The sequence below is a fragment of the Nerophis ophidion genome, linkage group LG03 (assembly GCF_033978795.1).
Source record: "Nerophis ophidion isolate RoL-2023_Sa linkage group LG03, RoL_Noph_v1.0, whole genome shotgun sequence".
Classification (NCBI taxonomy): Eukaryota; Metazoa; Chordata; class Actinopteri; order Syngnathiformes; family Syngnathidae; genus Nerophis; species Nerophis ophidion.
This window is the reverse complement of record NC_084613.1, coordinates 8,797,795-8,818,974: the sequence shown is the minus strand read 5'-3', so window position 1 is coordinate 8,818,974 and position 21,180 is coordinate 8,797,795. Positions and strand designations below refer to the sequence as shown.

Genomic DNA, 21,180 nt, shown 5'->3' with positions numbered 1-21,180 from the left:
TGCTCTCCCCCGCCAGGCTCGCTGCCCCATCTACTTGGTCAACCTGTCCAGCGTGGCGGCAGGGGACGTGGTGGCCACCGCCAAGATGCAGGGTGACCTCATCAGCACGCCCGCTAATGTCGACAGTCGCAATTGCCTCAAACAATCTCATGCTACTAAAAAGTGCTGCTTTATGGCTTAAAACTAATAATGACCACCCAAGCTCCTTCAACAAAGTCATAGGCAGATGCGCAAATGGCTTTTTTGTTTATGTCGACAACCGCTTATGTCGACAAAATGTGACAGCCAAAAATGGTCACTCGTTCTCCTTATGCCTCTGAACAAACTCACAGGAGAAAATGTGCATATGGTTAGTTCCGCTTACGCCAGCAACCGCTTATGTCGACAATCGCTTATGTTGACAACCATTTATGTGAACAAAAATGTGACAGTAAAAAATGGTCACTCATTCTCCTTATGCCTCTGAACAGACTCACAGGAAAATGTGCATATGGCTAGTTCTGTTTACGCCAGCAACCGCTTATGTCGCCGACCGCTTATGTCGACAAAAATGTGACAGCCCAAAATGGTCACTCATTCTCCTTATGCCTCTGTACAGACTCACAGGAAAATGTGCATATGGCTAGTTCTGTTTACACAGTCAACCGCTTATGTCGACAAAATGTGACGGCCTAAAATCATCACTCATTCTCTTTACGCCTCTGAACAAACTCACAGGAAAATGTGCATATGGTTAGTTCCGTTTACGCCGGCAACCGCTTATGACGACAAATATGTGACAGCCAGAAATGGTCACTCATTCTCCCTATGCCTCTGAACAAACTCACAGGAAAATGTGCATATGTCTAGTTCCGTTTACACAGTCAACCGCTTATGTCGACAATCGCTTATGTTGACAACCACTTGTGTGAACAAAAAAGTGACAGTAAAAAATGGTCACTCATTCTCCCTATGCTTCTGAACAAACTCACAGGAAAATGTGCATATAGCTAGTTCCGTTTACGCACTCAACTGCTTATGCTGACAACCGCTTATGTTGACAACCACTTATGTCGACAAAATGTGACAGCCAAACATTTTCACTCATCCTTATGCCTCTGAACAAACTCACAGGAAAATGTGCATATGGTTAGTTCTGTTTACGCCAGCAACCGCTTATATCGCCAACCACTTATGTCGACAAAATGTGACAGCCAAACATTTTCACTCGTCATCCTTATCGCTCTGAACAAACTCACAGGAAAATGTGCATATGGTTAGTCCCGCTTACGGCAGCAACCGCTTATGTCGACAACCGCTTATGTCACCAAAAATGTGACAGCCAAAAATGGTCACTCATTCTCCCTATGCCTCTGAACAGACTCACAGGAAAATGTGCATATGGCTAGTTCTGTTTACGCCAGCAACCGCTTATGTCGCCGACCACTTATGTCGACAAAAAAGTGACAGCCAAAAATGGTCACTCATTCTCCTTATGCCTCTGAACAGACTCACAGGAAAATGTGCATATGGCTAGTTCTGTTTACACAGTCAACCGCTTATGTCGACAAAATGTGACAGCCTAAAATCCTCACTCATTCTTTTTACGCCTCTGAACAAACTCACAGGAAAATGTGCATATGGTTAGTTCCGTTTACGCCGGCAACCGCTTATGACGACAAATATGTGACAGCCAGAAATGGTCACTCATTCTCCCTATGCCTCTGAACAAACTCACAGGAAAATGTGCATATGTCTAGTTCCGTTTACACAGTCAACCGCTTATGTCGACAATCGCTTATGTTGACAACCACTTGTGTGAACAAAAAAGTGACAGTAAAAAATGGTCACTCATTCTCCCTATGCTTCTGAACAAACTCACAGGAAAATGTGCATATAGCTAGTTCCGTTTACGCACTCAACTGCTTATGCTGACAACCGCTTATGTTGACAACCACTTATGTCGACAAAATGTGACAGCCAAACATTTTCACTCATCCTTATGCCTCTGAACAAACTCACAGGAAAATGTGCATATGGTTAGTTCTGTTTACGCCAGCAACCGCTTATTACGCCAACCACTTATGTCGACAAAATGTGACAGCCAAACATTTTCACTCGTCATCCTTATCGCTCTGAACAAACTCACAGGAAAATGTGCATATGGTTAGTCCCGCTTATGGCAGCAACTGCTTATGTCGACAACGGCTTATGTCACCAAAAATGTGACAGCCAAAAATGGTCACTCATTCTCCCTATGCCTCTGAACAGACTCACAGGAAAATGTGCATATGGCTAGTTCTGTTTACGCCAGCAACCGCTTATGTCGCCGACCACTTATGTCGACAAAAAAGTGACAGCCAAAAATGGTCACTCATTCTCCTTATGCCTCTGAACAGACTCACAGGAAAATGTGCATATGGCTAGTTCTGTTTACACAGTCAACCGCTTATGTCGACAAAATGTGACAGCCTAAAATCCTCACTCATTCTTTTTACGCCTCTGAACAAACTCACAGGAAAATGTGCATATGGTTAGTTCCGTTTACGCCGGCAACCGCTTATGACGACAAATATGTGACAGCCAGAAATGGTCACTCATTCTCCCTATGCCTCTGAACAAATTCACAGGAAAATGTGCATATGGCTAGTTCAGTTTACGCAGTCAACCGCTTATGCTGACAACCGCTTATGTTGACAACCACTTATGTCGACAAAAATGTGACAGCAAAAAATGGTCACTCATTGTCCCTATGTCTCTGAACAAACTCACAGGAAAATGTGCATATGGCTAGTTCTGTTTACGCAGTCAACCGCTTATGCCGACAACCGCTTATGTCTACAACCACTTATGTCGACAAAATGTGACAGCCAAACATTTTCACTCGTCATCCTTATGCCTCTGAAGAAACTCACAGGAAAATGTGCATATGGTTAATTCAGTTTACGCCGGCAACCGCTTATGTCAACTTAAAATGTGAGCACTAAAATTGATCACCCCTTCTCCTTCTCTGAACAAAGTCACCAAAAAACCGGCGTGTTGACAACCACTTATGTCGACAACCCCTTAAGTCGACGTAAAATGTGAGCACTAAAAGTGATCGTCGATTCTCCTTCTCTGAACAAAGTCACAAGTAAATGTGCAAATGGTTAGTTTTGTCTACGTTGACAACCGCTTATGTCGACAACCTCTTAAGCCGACGTAAAAATGTGAGCACTAAAAGTGATCATCGATTCTCCTTCTCTGAACAAAGTCACAAGAAAATGTGCGTGTTGACAACCACTTATGTCGACAACCACTCATGTCCACAACCACGTATGTCGACAACCATTTAAGTCGACGTAAAATGTGAGCACTAAAAGTGATCACCTGTTCTCCTCCTCTGAACTAAATGTGCTGGCAACCGCTTATGTCGACAACCACTTAAGTCGACGTAAAATGTGAGCACTAAAAGTGATCACCCGTTCCCCTTCTCTGAACAAAGTCAGAAGTAAATGTGCAAATGTTTAGTTTTGTTTACGTCGACAACCGCTTATGCCAACAACCTCTTATGCCAACAACCTCTTAAGTCGACGTAAAATGTGAGCACTAAAAGTGATCACCCGTTCTCCTTCTCTGAACAAAGTCACAAGCAAATGTGCAAATGGTTAGTTATGTTTACGTCGACAACCGCTTATGTCGACAACCTCTTGAGGCGACGTAAAATGTGAGCACTAAAAGTGATCATCGATTCTCTTTCTCTGAACAAAGTCACAAGTAAATGTGCAAATGGTTAGTTTTGTTCACGCCGACAACCGCTTATGTCGACAACCTCTTAAGTCGACGTAAAAATGTGAGCGTTACAAGTGATCACTCATTCTCCTTCTCCGAACAAATTCACAAGTAAATGCGCAAATGGTTAGTTTTGTTTACGTCGACAACCGCTTATGCCGACAACCTCTTAAGCCGCCGTAAAAATGTGAGCGTTACAAGGGATCATTCATTCTCCTTCTCTGAACAAAATCACAAGTAAATGTGCAAATGGTTAGTTTTGTTCACGCCGACAACCGCTTATGTCAACAACCTCTTAAGCCGACGTAAAAATGTGAGCGTTACAAGGGATCATTCATTCTCCTTCTCTGAACAAAATCACGAGTAAATGTGCAAATGGTAAGTTTTGTTCACGCCGACAACCGCTTATGCCGACTACCTCTTAAGTCGACGTAAAAATGTGAGCGTTACAAGTGATCACTCATTCTCCTTCTCCGAACAAATTCACAAGTAAATGTGCAAATGGTCAGCTCTGTTTACGTCGACAACCGCTTATGTCGACAACCTCTTAAGTCGACGTAAAAATGTGAGCACTAAAAGTGATCATCGATTCTCCTTCTCTGAACAAAGTCACAAGCAAATGTGCAAATGGTCAGTTTTGTTCACGCCGACAACCGCTTATGTCGACAACCTCTTAAGCCGACGTAAAAATGTGAGCGTTACAAGGGATCACTCATTCTCCTTCTCCGAACAAAATCACAAGTAAATGTGCAAATGGTTAGTTTTGTTTACGTCGACAACCGCTTATGCCGACAACCTCTTAAGTCGACGTAAAATGTGAGCACTAAAAGTGATCATCGATTCTCCTTCTCTGAACAAAGTCACAAGTAAATGTGCAAAGGGTTAGTTTTGTTTACGCCGACAACCGCTTATGTCGACAACCTCTTAAGCCGACGTAAAAATGTGAGCACTAAAAGTGATCATCGATTCTCCTTCTCTGAACAAAGTCAGAAGTAAATGTGCAAATGGTTAGTTTTGTTCACGCCGACAACCGCTTATGTCGACAACCTCTTAAGTCGACGTAAAATGTGAGCACTAAAAGTGATCATCGATTCTCCTTCTCTGAACAAATTCACAAGCAAATGTGCAAATGGTTAGTTTTGTTTACGTCGACAACCGCTTATGTCGACAACCTCTTAAGCCGACGTTAAATTTTGAGCACTAAAAGTGATCATCGATTCTCCTTCTCTGAACAAAGTAAATGTGCAAATGGTTAGTTTTGTTTACATCGACAACCGCTTATGTCGACAACCTCTTAAGTCGACGTAAAAATGTGAGCGTTACAAGGGATCACTCATTCTCCTTTTCTGAACAAAGTCACAAGTAAATGCGCAAATGGTTAGTTTTGTTTACGCCGACAACCGCTTATGTCGACAACCTCTTAAGTCGACGTAAAAATGTGAGCACTAAAAGTGATCATCGATTCTCCTTCTCTGAACAAATTCACAAGTAAATGTGCAAATGGTTAGCTCTGTTTACGCCGACAACCGCTTACGTCGACAACCTCTTAAGTCGACGTAAAATGTGAGCACTAAAAGTGATCATCGATTCTCCTTCTCTGAACAAATTCACAAGCAAATGTGCAAATGGTTAGTTTTGTTTACGCCGACAACCGCTTATGTCGACAATCTCTTAAACCGACGTTAAATTTTGAGCACTAAAAGTGATCATCGATTCTCCTTCTCTGAACAAAGTAAATGTGCAAATGGTTAGTTTTGTTTACATCGACAACCGCTTATGTCGACAACCTCTTAAGTCGCCGTAAAAATGTGAGCGTTACAAGGGATCACTCATTCTCCTTTTCTGAACAAAGTCACAAGTAAATGCGCAAATGGTTAGTTTTGTTTACGCCGACAACCGCTTATGTCGACAACCTCTTAAGTCGACGTAAAAATGTGAGCACTAAAAGTGATCATCGATTCTCCTTCTCTGAACAAATTCACAAGTAAATGTGGGGGCGGCATAGCTCGGTTGGTAGAGTGGCCGTCCCAGCAACTTGAGGGTTGCAGGTTCGATTCCCGCTTGTGCCATCCTAGTTACTGCCGTTGTGTCCTTGGGCAAGACACTTTACCCACCTGCTCCCAGTGCCACCCACACTGATTTAAATGTAACTTAGATATTGGGTGTCACTATGTAAAGCGCTTTGAGTCACTTGTGAAAAGCGCTATATAAATATAATTCACTTCACATGTGCAAAGGGTTAGTTTTGTTTACGTCGACAACCGCTTGTGTCGTCAACCTAAACGGGTCCCAGGGTACTGCTGACAAGATTCTCGAGAAAGGGCCTGCCGACTGAAACGGACTGTGGTGAGTGCAGGTCGGGTGGTCCACGGAGAGACGACCACGGCCCACGCCGTGCTGAACGGCGCCCAGTACTACCACCAGGACTGGGCCCAGGCTGCGGCGCACGTCACCCTGCCTCCCCTGCGCCTGGACCCCAACACGCCCAGCTACCTCCTCAGCCTGCTGGGCAAGTACGGACCTCGCCGAGTCCATTCGAGCTTCCCGCAGATCCCCGGACGACCTTTAAACCCTGCGCTTTTTTTCCTCGCAGCGACACCCTGAACGTCCTGGGCTCCGACCACCGCCCCTTCACCACCAAACAGAAGGCGATGGGCAAGGACGACTTCACCAAGATCCCGCACGGGGTCCCGGGCATCGAGGACCGCATGAGCGTCATCTGGGAGAAAGGAGTGGTATGCGTCTCGGTTCTAGGAGAAGGTTTCGGACAAGTGGACTCTAACCGAGGCGCCCGTTTACAGATCGGAGGCAAGATCGACGAGAATCGCTTTGTCGCCGTCACCAGCTCCAACGCCGCCAAGATCTACAACCTGTACCCCAGGAAGGGAAGGATCATCCCGGGGGCGGATGCTGACGTGGTGGTCTGGGACCCAGAGGGCTCCAAGTATGTCAAACATGTTGTCAAGCAGCTGCTATGCCAAAGTCTTCATCTCACGTCTGATCCACAGGACCATCTCTGTGGAGAACCAAGTCCAGGGTGGGGACATGAACCTCTACGAAGGTCTTCGTTGTCACGGCGTTCCGTTGGTGACCATCAGCCGGGGCCGGCTGGTCTACGAGAGCGGCATGTTTACCTGCGCCGAGGGCTCCGGGAAGTTCTGCCCGCTGAGGACCTTCCCAGACTACCTTTACAAGAAGATGGTTCAAAGGGAAAAGGTAGGGTTCATGGGTCTAGGAAGGTTTTTGTCTTTGGACTGTAAGAGCCTTGAATTAGAGTAGTCAGTGTACAGCTCTGAAAGTAAAATAAATAGTAGTGAAATAAAAACGAATATATATATATATATATATATATATATATATATATATATATATATATATATATATATATATATATATACAAACCCCATTTCCATATGAGTTGGGAAATTGTATTAGATGTAAATATAAACTGAATACAATGATTTGCAAATTCTTTTCAACCCATATTCAGTTGAATGCACTACAAAGACAAGATATTTGATGTTCAAACTCATAAACTTTATTTTTTTTTTGCAAATAATAAATAACCTAAAATTTCATGGCTCCAACAAGTGCCAAAGTAGTTGGGAAAGGGCATGTTCACCACTGTGTTACATCACCTTTTCTTTTAACAACACTCAATAAACCTTTGGGAACTGAGGAAACTAATTGTTGAAGCTTTGAAAGGGGAATTCTTTCCCATTTTTGTTTTATGTAGAGCTTCAGTCGTTCAACAGTCCGGGGTCTCAGCTGTCCTATTTTACGCTTCATAATGCGCCACACATTTTTGATGGGAGACAGTTCTGGACTGCAGACGGGCCAGGAAAGTACCCACACTTTTTTTTTTTACGAAGCCACGCTGTTGTAACACGTGCTGAATGTGGCTCGGCATTGTCTTGCTGAATAAGCAGGGGCGTCCATGAAAAAGACGGCGCTTAGATGACAACATATGTTGTTTCAAAACCTGTATGTACCTTTCAGCATTAATGGTGCCTTCCCAGATGTGTAAGTTACCCATGCCTTGGACACTAATGCACCCCCATACCATCACAGATACTGGCTTTTGAACTTTGCGTCGATAACAGTCTGGATGGTTCGCATCCCCTTTGGTCCGGATGACACGATGTCGAATATTTCCAAAAACAATATGAAAAGTAGACTCGTCAGACCACAGACCACTTTTCCACTTTGCATCAGTCCATCTTAGATGATCTCGGGCCCAGAGAAGCCGGCGGCGTTTCTGGATGTTGTTGATAAATGGCTTTCGCTTTACATAGTGGAGCTTTAACTTGCACCCGGACTGTATTTAGTGACAGTGGTTTTCTGAAGTGTTCCTGAGCCCATGTGGTGATATCCTTTAGAGATTGATGTCAGTTTTTGATACAGTGCCGTCTGAGGGATCGAAGGTCACGGTCATTCAATGTTGGTTTCTGGCCATGCCGCTTACGTGGAGTGATTTCTCCAGATTCTCTGAACCTTTTGATGATATTATGGACCGTAGATGTTGAAATCCCTAAATTTCTTGCAGTTTCACTTTGAGAAACGTTGTTCTTAAACTGTTTGACTATTTGCTCACGCAGTTGTGGACAAAGGGGTGTACCTCGCCCCATCCTTTCTTGTGAAAGACTGTGCATTTTTTGGCAAGCTGTTTTTATACCCAATCATGGCACCCACCTGTTCCCAATTAGCCTGCACACCTGTGGGATGTTCCAAATAAGTGTTTGATGAGCATTCCTCAACTTGATCAGTATTTATTGCCACCTTTCCCAACTTCTTTGTCACGTGTTGCTGGCATCAAATTATAACGTTCATGATTATTTGCGAAAAAAAAAAAATGTTTATCAGTTTGAACATCAAATATGTTGTCTTTGTAGCATATTCAACTGAATATGGGTTGAAAAGGATTTGCAAATCATTGTATTCCGTTTATATTTACATTTAACACAATTTCCCAACTCATATGGAAACGGGGTTTGTAAAAACATAGAAAAAACTACCAGAAGCGGCAAAAGGAAAGAAGAAAGTGAATGAATGTTTATAGCCGAATAAAGTTACATATGTATACAAATTTGTTTTCTTTTTTATATAATTTTTTAATGAATTAAGTAACGTTTATGACAACCTTTTTCTAAAACACATAATAGAATGTGAGATATAATAGGATAATGCATACGTTTACCGTATTTCCTTGAATTGCCGCCGTGGCGCTAATTAATTTAAAACCTCTTCTCACTCCGGCGTTTACTAAAGGCATGCGGTAAATTTTGGCCTGCGCTTAAAAATTTGAGTGTGATGTAAGGATACCATCATGAAAAGCACATTTAATAAAAAAATTATTATGGTCTTACTTTTACTTATAAATGAAGTCCATGCGCAGCTCCTTATGATCAAAAGCATCGATAACTTGTTTATAGAAGTCTTCCTTGTCTTTCTTCAGTTTTAAAAGTCTCTCTGTCTCGATGGAGATCTTCCTTTATTACATCCTGCTTCGATTGAAAGTCCAGTTTAGAAAACTGTTTTATATTAGATATGTATAGGTTGATTGGCAACACTAAATTGGCCCTAGTGTGTGAATGTGAGTGTGAATGTTGTCTGTCTATCTGTGTTGGCCCTGTGATGAGGTGGCGACTTGTCCAGGGTGTACCCCGCCTTCCGCCCGATTGTAGCTGAGATAGGCGCCAGCGCCCCCCGCGACCCCAAAAGGGAATAAGCGGTAGAAAATGGATGGATGTAAATAAATAAATGATAAATGGGTTGTACTTGTATAGCGCTTTTCTACCTTCAAGGTACTCAAAGCGCTTTGACACTACTTCCACATTCACCCATTCACACACACATTCACACACTGATGGAGGGAGCTGCCATGCAAGGCGCCAACCAGCACCCATCAGGAGCAAGGGTGAATCCTCCATGGTAAAAGTGCAAGCGAGAGGAAAAAAATAAACACACGCTGCTCACTCTTGCTGCTTGTTGTCACTTCTTCTGCAGCCGAGTAGTCGCAAGAAGGATCACTAGCGCCCTCTACCACCAGGAGGCGGGAGTCATTTAATGACTCATATTTGACACACGCAGCTACGGTATATGAATAAAACATAGCTGCTTATTTTTCTGTTTAGCATATTCCATAGCTTGGACCTGAAATCCTACTGAATAGTTCTTAATCTTCTTCAAATTATTGAAATCAGCCTCCTCCATTTTGAAAAGGATGACAGGTGAAGTGTCACTCGTGACGTGACGAGTTTAACCCGGAGGAAATTCTAGGCATATGCTAATTATTTGGCGAAACGAGTTTGACCCGGCGGAAATTCTAGACATGCGCTAATAAAAATAATATTTTGCAAAACGAGTTTGACCCGGCGTTAATCCTGAGCCGGCGGTAATGCTAAGCATGCGCTAATTATTTTGCGAAATGAGTTTGACCCGGCAGTAATTCTAGGCAGGCGCATACTTATAAACCCAGCGTCAATTCAAGGAAATATGGTATGTTTTTTTTTCAAAACCCTTACAAAAAAGTGGGACCCCATTTTGAAAATTCCTAGCGCCAACCCTGCTGTCAACAGAGGAGAAAAAAATGCTTTATTTAAATAAATATATTATTTTAAAGCAAGTTCGAGTATCATTGGTAAATGTTGACCTAGTTCCAGCCTTAGCACGCATATATGTGTCTACTTTTTGGGATTGCACAATATGGTCAGCCTGTTTTATGTATGCATGTCCACCTACCCAGTGCCAGGCGGCGAAGCGGGTGGAGAGGGAACCGTACCAGGGCGACGTGGTCCCGGTGGCCAACGCCGGGAAGAGGGACGCAGGCGGCTCGGACCTGGACACCCCCACCCGCCCCAGCACCCGTCACGGCGGCGTGAGGGACCTCCAGGAGTCCAGCTTCAGCTTGTCAGGTAAAGATCAAAATGTTTGGTTAATGGCGCGGGAAACAAAAACATCCTCACTTTTCACAGGTGCTCAGATCGATGACAAGATCCCCAAGAGATCCTCCGCCAGGATCCTGGCGCCTCCTGGTGGACGCTCCAGCGGCATCTGGTAAAGATACACCACCCCCTCGAGGACATCCGAGAAAAACAAGCTTTCATTAAAACACTCATGCATTTATTTATTTTTTTTTAAGCCCAGCCCAGTTTCTTCAGCTCTGAAGCATAAAACCTTGAGTCATATCAAAGTTTGGATGAAGGACTGTCAGTCCCATCCAGATCGTAGCAAACGTCCATTCTTGCTCTGATGCACGCTGCACTCTTACATGCCTTTTACTTGATTTTAGCTGCACTTGCTAGGACTGTGACAAGGTGTCATGTGACCCGTCGGTCCAAGGACAGCTCGGTGCAATTTTTATTGTGTGAATGCTCCAAAACATTCACACACATGCTTTTCTACACCTAAATTTATCTATTTATTATTATTATTATTATTCTCAAGATTTTGGAGCGCTCTACCTTCCACGTTTTTCACCCGATTAAAAGCCTTCCAACTTTAAACTGTTCAGCCTATTCGGGAATTGCGAACTTTTCCCTTGACAAATTCCAAAAATTCCCAGATTTCCCAGAATATTAGGTTTTCCGGGACATTTTTTTCATTCAAAATGAATTAGGCATTTTTCAAACTTTCACTATTTCCAAATTTTTCAACCGATTCAAACCATTCCACCATCCTTCCACCGTCAAAACATTCCTCTTAATCACGACAGAAAATGGAGTTGATTTTGAGCTAGAAAAATTCCCAGTTTTCCCGTAATTCCAGGAATTCCATAACACAATTTCTTAATCCAACAAGTTAATACTTCAACATTTCTCAACCGATTTGAAAAATTCCAACATTAAAACTGTTCAGCCTATTTGGGAATTGCGAACTTTTCCCTTGAAAAATTCCAAAAATTCCCAGATTTCCCAGAATTCTAGGTTTTCCGGGACATTTTTTTCATTCAAAATAAATTAGGCATTTTTCAAACTTTCACTATTTCCACATTTTTCAACCGATTCAAACCATTCCACCGTCAAAACATTCCTCTTAATCACGACAAAAAATGGAGTTGATTTTGAACTGGAAAAATTCCCTGTTTTCCCGTAATTCCAGGAATTCCATAACACAATTTCTTAATCCAACAAGTTAATACTTCAACATTTCTCAACCGATTTCAAAAATTCCAACATTAAAACTGTTCAGCCTATTTGGGAATTGCGAACTTTTCCCTTGAAAAATTCCAAAAATTCCCAGAATTCCAGGTTTTCCGGAACATTTTTCCTTTTCAAAACGAAATGGCCATTTTTCAATCTTTCACTATTTCCACATTTTCAACCGATTCAAACCATTCCAACTTCAACATATTCCACCATCCTGGAAATTGAAACTACCTTTTTTCAAAGTTAAAAACAATTACAGGATTTTCCAGGATTCTCAGATTTCCAAAGCCCTATTTCCACCCTTTTTTCTGGCGACTACTCCTTCCTCATTTTTCAACGCATTTCAACCGTTCCACCGTCAAAACATTCCTCTTAATCAGGAAAAAAAACAAAGTTGATTTTGAATTGGACAAATTCCCAGTTTTCCCGTAATTCCAGGAATTCCATAATACAATTTGTTAATCCAACAAGGTAATACTTCAACATTTCTCGGCCGGGAATCGCGGGCTTTCCCTTGGCAAATTACCAGATTTCCCAGAATTCCAGGTTTTCCGGGACATTCTTCTCATTCAAAATGAATTGGCCATTTTTCAAACTTCCACCATTTCCACATTTTTCAACCGGTTCAAAACATTCCACCATCCTGGAAATTCACACTACCCTTTTTCCAAGTTAAAAAGAATTCCAGGAATTTCCAGAATTCCCAGTTTTCCAAAGCCCTATTTCCACCGTTTTTTCTGGCGATTACTCCTTCCACATTTTTCAACCCACTTCAACTCCTTCCACCGTCAAAACATTCCTCTTAACCAGAACAAAAAACAAAGTAGTTTTTTGAACTTGAAAAATTCAGTTTTTTCCAAAATTCTAGGAATTCCATAGTACAATTTCTTAATCCAATAAGTTAATAGTCCAACAATTCTTGACCGATTTGAAAAATTCCAACTTCAAACTGTTCAGCTTATTCGGGAACTGTGAACTTTTCCCTTGACAAATTCCCAAAATTCCAGGTTTTCCGGGACATTTTTCCCATTCAAAAGGAATTGGCCATTTTTCAAACTTCCACCATTTAGACATTTTTAAACCGATTCAAACCATTCCACCTTCAACATATTCCATCATCCTAGAAATTTCAACTACCTTTTTTCAAAGTTAAAAAATTCCAGAATTTTCCAGAATTCCCGGTTTTCCAAAGCCCTATTTCCACCCGTTTTTCTGGCGACTACTACTTCCACATTTTTCAACCCACTTCAACTCCTTCCACCGTCAAAACATTCTTCTTAATCAGGAAAAAAAACGAAGTTGATTTTGAACTGGAAAAATTCACAGTTTTCCCGTAATTCCAGGAATTACATAATACAATTTCTTAATCCAACATGTTAATACTTCAACATTTTTTGACCGATTTGAAAAATTCCAACTTCAAACTGTTCAGCCTATTCGCGAATTGCGAACTTTTCCCTCGACAAATTCCAAATATTCCCAGAATTCCAGGTTTTCCGGGACATTTTTCCCATTCAAAATGAGTTGCCCATTTTTCAAACTTCCACCATTTCCGCATTTTTCAACCGATTCAAACCATTCCACCTTCAACATATTCCATCATCCTGGAAATTTAAACTACCATTTTTCAAGGTTAAAAAAAATTCCAGGATTTCCCCAAAATTCCGTAATACCATTTCTCAATTCAACATGTTACTACTTCAACATTTATCGACCGATTTGACGCCGACCTAGCAAAGAGGCGGAGTTTACATGTTCGAGATGTTGAAGTGTGATGATAATATCACATTGTCCTTTATTTATTTATACATCATGCTCAACAGTTCACACATGTTCTTAACGACATTAAGGAAGACCTTGGTGGTGTTTCTATAGATATGTTTAAGGTTATAATTAATTAAAAGAGTACAATTATTTGATAATAAGCTGTGTGTGGTATAAAATTAGTAAAACAACACGCTTTGTTTCCCTATTATTGTTGGAATCTTGCACTTTTCGAGGTTACAAATTGACAAGGGAGTCATAAAAAATGACAAGTTGATCCATCTTTGAAAAAATACACGCCGCAAAACGCCACCCCTCCCCCGCCCGTCCAACACATCAAGCTTTTTGTTATTGGATTTTTTGCACCTGCACCGAATGTGGAAAACGAGAACGTGGCGCGCAGGAATAGAAAAGCACTAATTGTCTTCACCCTTGGCCGATGCAAAAAAAAATAAAAAATAAAAAAAGTCTCACCTGAACTGCCTTTTTATCACGCGAGACACCTGGTTTTGTACCGTCTGTTGATTATTCCGTCATCCACTCCAAAACAGTCCCTCTTCATGTGGCACTGAGCATCCCGATACGATAATGATATCGAGCCGATATCAGCGCTAGAAAAACAATTTCTTGTGTTTTAGTGGGGTCAGTCACAAAAGGTAAACATGCTGGGCAATTATTAGGCTACTGGGAGCTAGAAAGTCACATTTCTTTATACAGCACCTATCACGCACTAAAAGCCGTAAAAATGGTAAATAAAAACAGAATACAATGATTTGCAAATCCTTTTTAAATAGATTGCAAAGACAAGATACTTAATGTTCACACTGAAATAATGTGGCTTGGCATTGTCTTGCTGAAATAAGCAGGGGCGTCCATGACAACGTTGCTTGGATGCTCCAAAAACTGTATGTACCTTTCAGCATTAATGGTGTAAGTTACCCATACCTTGGCCACTAATACACCCCAATACCATCACACATAATGGCTTTTACACTTTGCGCCTAGAACAGTCCGGATGGTTCTTTTCCTCTTTGTTCCGGAGGACACGACGTCCACAGTTTCCAAAAACAATTTGAAAATGTGGATTTATCAGACAACAGAACACTTTTCCACTTTGTATCAATCCATTTTCGGTTTTAGCGTTTCTGGGTGTTGTTGATAAATGGCTTTAGCGTTACGTATTAGAGTTTTAACTTGCACTTAAAGATGTAGCGACCAACTGTAGTTACTGACAGTAGTTTTCTGAAGTGTTCCTGAGCCCATTTGGTGATATCCTTTACACACTGACGTCACTTTTTGATGCAGTACCGCCTGAGGGATCCAAGGTCACGGGCGTTCAATGTTGGTTTTCGGCTTTGCCGCTTATGTGCAGTGATTTTGATGATATTACAGAGCCTAGATGGTGAAAAACATATCTTATGTGGTACTGTCCAAATTAAAATAGCAAAAAAAAAAAACATAATAAACGCGGGAAAAAAAAGAACTAAAATATTTCAACTCACAATTTGTACCACCTGTTCGACGCCGTATAGCCCCTCGTCGGTATAACCTTAGTGTGCTAGTGTTAGCGTGCTAACAAGTAAAAGACTGGCATACTTTAAATTTGATGCCAAAAAAGAACCCATGATTATTGGGTTAAAAAGTACAAAATTAGCTAAGATGTTAGCATGAAATATTAGCACGCTAACCTTAGCATGGTAACAGGGAAACAGCTGGCATACAACCTTATATATAACCTTAGTGTGCTACTTTTTAGGAGCTAAATTAGCTAAAATGCTGAAATATAACCTTAGTGTGCTAGTGTAACAGGTAAAAGACTGACATACATTAAAAATTTGGTGCCAGGTTAAAGAACTCATGATTATTGGGTTTAAAAAGTACAAAATTAACTCAAATGTTAGCATGAAACATTAGCATGCTAACAGGGAAACAGCTAACGTACTTCCAAAATGGCACCAAGTAACAAAAGCCATGATTGTTGTTTACCATGTAGTAAATTAGCTAAAATGCTGAAATATAATTTTGGTGTGCTAGTGTTAGCATGCTAACAGGTAAAACACTGGCATACTTTTTATATGCTAAATTAGCTAAAATGCTAAAATATAACCTCAGTGTGCTAGTGTAACAAGTAAAAGACTGGCATACATTAAAATTTGGTACCAAGTTAAAAAGTACGAAATTTGCAAAAGTGTTAGCATGAAAGATTAGCATGCTGTTTGTAAGTTAGCGCTCCGCCATTATTTACATCCACTAACGTCTCACACTGGCTTAAAGGAGCTGTAAAACTGGACAAATACCACTAAAATGGAAATAAAAATAAGACCACACGACAAATCCGCTCACTCGGACCTTATTATTAGCAGCTACGCAACGGCCGAGCACACAATAGCACACAAGCTAGACATGTAAAAACCACAAATAATACTTGCCGATATAAACAAGTATCACATAAGTTGCATATTACTTCAACATACAAAGTCTCCGAGGCGTATTAGAACGTTTTCAGTAACAAGCGTGTCCGCATCATTTGAAGGTAGGATGCCACAAAAAAAAATGACCACTCCACGTCAACTTAAAGACAGCATAAGCCCGTTCCAGACGGTTAATAATGAATATGTTAGTGTTTTTTTTCATACCTTCGTAACTTTTCCAACGCAACTAAACAAAAGTGCGTGACGACTCCTGCTGATATCGGATCAATATCTGTATCGCAACACCTAATCCTTTAACTACTACTGATTATTTACGACCAAGGTTTTCCTACTACTGTGTATTTGTGTTCCGCTACTGTGTGCTTGTGTTGGAGTTACCTTTGTGGAGAATGCACACCGTGTGCAACTCCTTTTTGTTTGTTTACACTTTTAAGAGTTGGTTCTTTGTACGAAACAAACAAACAAACACTGGTGCTGAACATTGTTGTCACTTTGTATCTTCTTTATTTCCTTCTCGCAGGGTTTTTGTCACATTTTGAGTGCAAATAAATGACTGAAACAGACGCCTGGATGTCACTTTCACACACTTCGCAAATATGGCTCGGGACTTGGCAATGCATTGTGGGTAAAGTCGATGACTCAAAATAAATAAATAGCTGTTAAAATTTAGGTCAATTTGTAGAAATAGCATTTTTTTAAATTTTGGCAAGCTAGCATGCTACATTAGTATACCTATAGTCCTGTACTAATACTTTTTAAGATGGCGTTACGTAACGGAACCTAATTGTTAGGTTAAAAGTATGAAAATGGCTAAAAGGCTAGCATATCAATGTTAAAATGCTGGCATTAGCATGCTAATGCTAACGTTTACACACCGGTAATTTTACACTTTTTTTTTTTAGATAATTTAGGGTCGTATCGCATGCTGTTAGCATGCTAGCATGTTAAAAATGTTTTTCTTTTTTTACTAATTTTACATATGTTTACCCCAGAGTCATATACTGTCATACTTGACATATGCTAACGGTTGGCATGCTAAAATTAGCTTGCTAACATGCTAACAGGCAAAGGGCTAGCATTCTTTTAAGATGGCTCCAGGTAACGGAAGCCACGATTGTTAAGTGAGAAAGTACGAAATTAGCTAAAATGTTAGCATGCTAAAATTATCGTTAACAGGGGAACAGCTGGCAGACTTCTAAAATGGCAACCAATTAATAAGATCCATAATTTTTGTTAACCATGTACTAAATTAGCTAAAATTCTAAACTACAACCTTAAAGTGCTAGTGTTAGCATACTAACATAGACTACCCCCCAGGGTCATATAATGTGGTACTGTATATATGCTGACTGTTAGCACTCTAACAGTAGAATGCTAACAGGCGAAGGGCTAGCATTCTTTTAAGATAGCTCTAGGTAACAGAAGCCACGATTGTTAAGTTAGAAAGTACGGAATTAGCTAAAATGTTAGCATGTTAAAATGGTCATCTTAACAGGAGAACAGCTGGCATACTTCAAAAATGGCACCAAGTAACAAAATCCATGATTATTGTTTACCATGTCTTAAATTAGCTAAAATGCTAAAATATTACCTTAGTTTGCTAGTATTAGCATGCTAACAGGTAAAAAACTGGCATACTTGAAATTTGGTGCCAAGTTAAAGAACCCACGATTATTGGGTAAAAAAGTATGAAATTAGCTAAACTGCTAGCACGAACCTTTAGCATGCTAACCTTAGCGTGCTAACCTTAGCATGTTAACAGGGGAACAGCAGGCTTACTTCTAAAATTGCACCAAGTAACAACATCCATGATTATTGTTTACCATGTCTTAAATTAGCTAAAATGTTAAAATATAACCTTAGTGTGCTACTGTTAGCATGCTTACAGGAAAAAACTGGTATAATTTAAATTTGGTACCAAGTTAAAGAACCCATGATTATTGAGTTAAAAATGACCAAAGTCAGCTAAAATGCTACCATGAAACATTAGCATGCTAACAACACAGCAGAACACTTCTAAAAATGGCACCAAGGAGCAAAATCCATGATTGTTCTTTACTAAGTACTAAATTAGCTAAAATGCTAAAATACAACCTTAGTTTGCTAGTATTAGCATGCTAACAGGTAAAAAAACTGGCATACTTGAAAACTGGTGCCAAATTAAAGAACCCATGATTATTGTGTTAAAAAGTATGAAGTCAGCTAAAATGCTAGCATGAAACATTAGCATGCTAACACTAGCATGCTAACCACACTGCAGCATACTTCTAAAAAGGCACCAAGTAACAAAATCCATGATTGTTCTATACTATGTATTAAATTAGCTAAAATGATAAAATATAATCTTAGTTTGCTAGTATTAGCATGGTAACAGGTAAAAAACTGGCATACTTGAAATTTGGTGCCATGATAAAGAACCCATGATTACTGGGTTAAAAAGTAAAACTTTAGCTAGAATGCTAACATGAAACATTAACATGCTAACATTAGCATGCTAACCACACTGCAGCATACTTCTAAAAATGGTACAAAGTAACACACACCCTGATTGTTGTTTACTATGTATAAATTAGCTAAAATGCTAAAATATAACCTTAGTTTGCTAGTATTAACATGCTAACAGGTAAAAAACTTGCATACTTGAAATTTGGTGCCACGTTAAAGAACCCATGATTATTGGGTTAAAAAGTACGAAGTCGGCTAAAATGCTAGCATTAAACATTAGCAAGCTAACATTAGCATGCTATCAACACAGCAGCATACTTCTAAAAATGTGACCAAGTAACAAAATCCATGATTCCTGTTTACTATGTACTAAATTAGCTAAAATGCTAAAATATAACCTTAGTTTGCTAGTATTAGCATGCTAACAGGTAAAAAACTGGCATACTTGAAATTTGGTGCCATGTTAAAGAACCCATGATTATTGGGTTAAAAAGTATGACTTTAGCTAAAATGCTAGCATGAAACATTAACATGCTAACATTAACATGCTAACCACACTGCAACATACTTCTAAAAATGGCACCAAGTAACAAAATCCCTGATTGTTGTTTACTATGTACTAAATTAGCTAAAATATAAACTTAGTTTGCTAGTATTAGCATGCTAAGAGGTAAAAAATTGGCATACTTGAAATTTGGTGCCATGTTAAAGAACCCATGATTATTGGGTTAAAAAGTATGACTTTAGCTAAAATCCTAGCATGAAACATTAACATGCTAACATTAACATGCTAACTACACTGCAGCATGCTTCTAAAAATGGCACCAAGTAACAAAATCCCTGATTGTTGTTTACTATGTACTAAATTTGCTAAAATGCTAAAATATAACTTTAGTGTGCTAATTTTAATGGGTAAAAGACGAAGTCAGCTAAAATGCTAGCATAAAACATTAGCATGCTAACATTAGCATGCTAACCACACTGCAACATACTTCTAAAAAGGCACCAAGTAACAAAATCCACGATGTACTAAATATGCTAAAATGCTAAAACATAACTTTAGTGTGCTAGTGTTAACGGGTAAAAGACAAAGTCAGCTAAAACGCTAGCATGAAACATTAGCATTCTAACCACACTGCAACATACTTCTAAAAAGGCACCAAGTAACAAAATCCATGATTGTTGTTCACTAAATACTAAATTTGCTAAAATGCTAAAATATAACTTTAGTGTGCTAGTGTTAACGGGTAAAAGATGAAGTCAGCTAAAACGCTAGCATGAAACATTAGAATGCTAACCACACTGCAACATATTTCTAAAACGGCACCAAGTAACAAAATCCACGATTGTTGTTTATTAAATACTAAATTTGCAAAAATTCTAAAAAATGTATTATAACTTTACTGTGCTAGTGTAACAGGTAAATGACGAAGTCCGCTAAAACACTAGCATAAAACATTAGCATGCTAACCACACTGCAGCATGTCACGCCAAATTTCTTCCCCCCCTACAAAAACCTTCCCACCGGAAGAAATTTGCCGTGACAGCCCCTCTAATGCCTAAAGAACCCCAATTAGGGTGGAAGGACCTTAAAGAAGCCCACACAGCTGCCTGTTTTAAAAGCATTATAATTGGCTGATTGTCATTGGTGAAAAATAACGGTGAGGAAAAAATATTAGCATTCCAGCATGCTAACCTTTCAAGCTAATTTTGCAGCTGTAAACCTTAAGAGTCATATAACTTGGTATTATCACGCCTTCGTTGGGGTCCTTCAGGCATTTGAGGGTCTGTCACGCCAAATGTCTTCCGGAGGGAAGGTTTTTTTTTATTTTTTTTAAAGGTTTATTTATAAATTTCAACAATTACAGACAGTAAGTCAAACAACAATATAAAACATTATGAAAACAGTACAAAACAGCGCCAGGGGGTTGTAAGTTCAAAATAATAAAAATAGAATACAAAAAAATATATATATATATAATAAACAAAATGCAAAGCCGTAGGCTTATTCAGATTCATCAAACAACTTAAATTTGGAACACAGCATTATCGTTTTCACAGCTTTTTTGTTGTTAGAGGTAGAGAGCGTTTTAATGTAAAGTTCCAGATCTTTTTTAAAGGCACAAAAGATAGGACGGGTATTAAGAAACTTACATTTATTAATATATAAAACTTAGCCAATAAAATAATGAGGTTGCAAAGGTAGAATCGGGGGGAAGGTTGTTGTAGGGGGGAAGAAATTTGGCGTGACAGCACCAATTAACAAAATCCACAATTGTTGTTTAATAAGTACTAAATTTGTTAAAATTCTAAATTATGACTTTAGTGTGCTAGTGTAACAGGCAAAAGACGAAATCAGCTAAAACGCTAGCATGCTAACGTTAGCATGCTAATGCTAGCGTGCTAACAACATACTTCTAAAATGGCACGGAGTAAATGTGATACAAAATAGTGGCGTTTCTTACCATTCCCCACAAGTTTGTACTTTCGCCATGAACAGGCTGATTTAAAATACTTAAAAGAAAAGGATGCTAACGTCTAAAAAAATGCTACACAACAACGTGACGTCACGTCTCGAGACGTCTCGTGACGTCACGTGTCTCGCTATTTTTAAACGAACGCTTTCATAGAAACAGCGTGGA

General features: G+C 39.8%; 1 protein-coding gene across 4 annotated transcripts in view; it reads left to right on the top strand.

Moving 5' to 3' along the window:
• The window catches only part of dpysl5a (dihydropyrimidinase like 5a), a 46,900-nt gene extending 30,244 nt beyond the window's left edge, over window positions 1–16,656 (top strand). For 3 of the 4 annotated variants that reach the window (XM_061894169.1, XM_061894168.1, XM_061894167.1), the window contains exons 7-13: window positions 17–92; window positions 6,107–6,263; window positions 6,344–6,485; window positions 6,552–6,694; window positions 6,759–6,966; window positions 10,496–10,664; window positions 10,725–16,656. In XM_061894169.1, the coding sequence (XP_061750153.1) occupies window positions 17–92; window positions 6,107–6,263; window positions 6,344–6,485; window positions 6,552–6,694; window positions 6,759–6,966; window positions 10,496–10,664; window positions 10,725–10,810 (981 nt within the window). In that variant the 3' untranslated portion in view covers window positions 10,811–16,656. The remainder of the gene's footprint in view (window positions 1–16; window positions 93–6,106; window positions 6,264–6,343; window positions 6,486–6,551; window positions 6,695–6,758; window positions 6,967–10,495; window positions 10,665–10,724) is intronic. The other variant, XM_061894170.1, reaches the window with a different exon arrangement.
• Window positions 16,657–21,180: the final 4,524 nt, after the last annotated feature.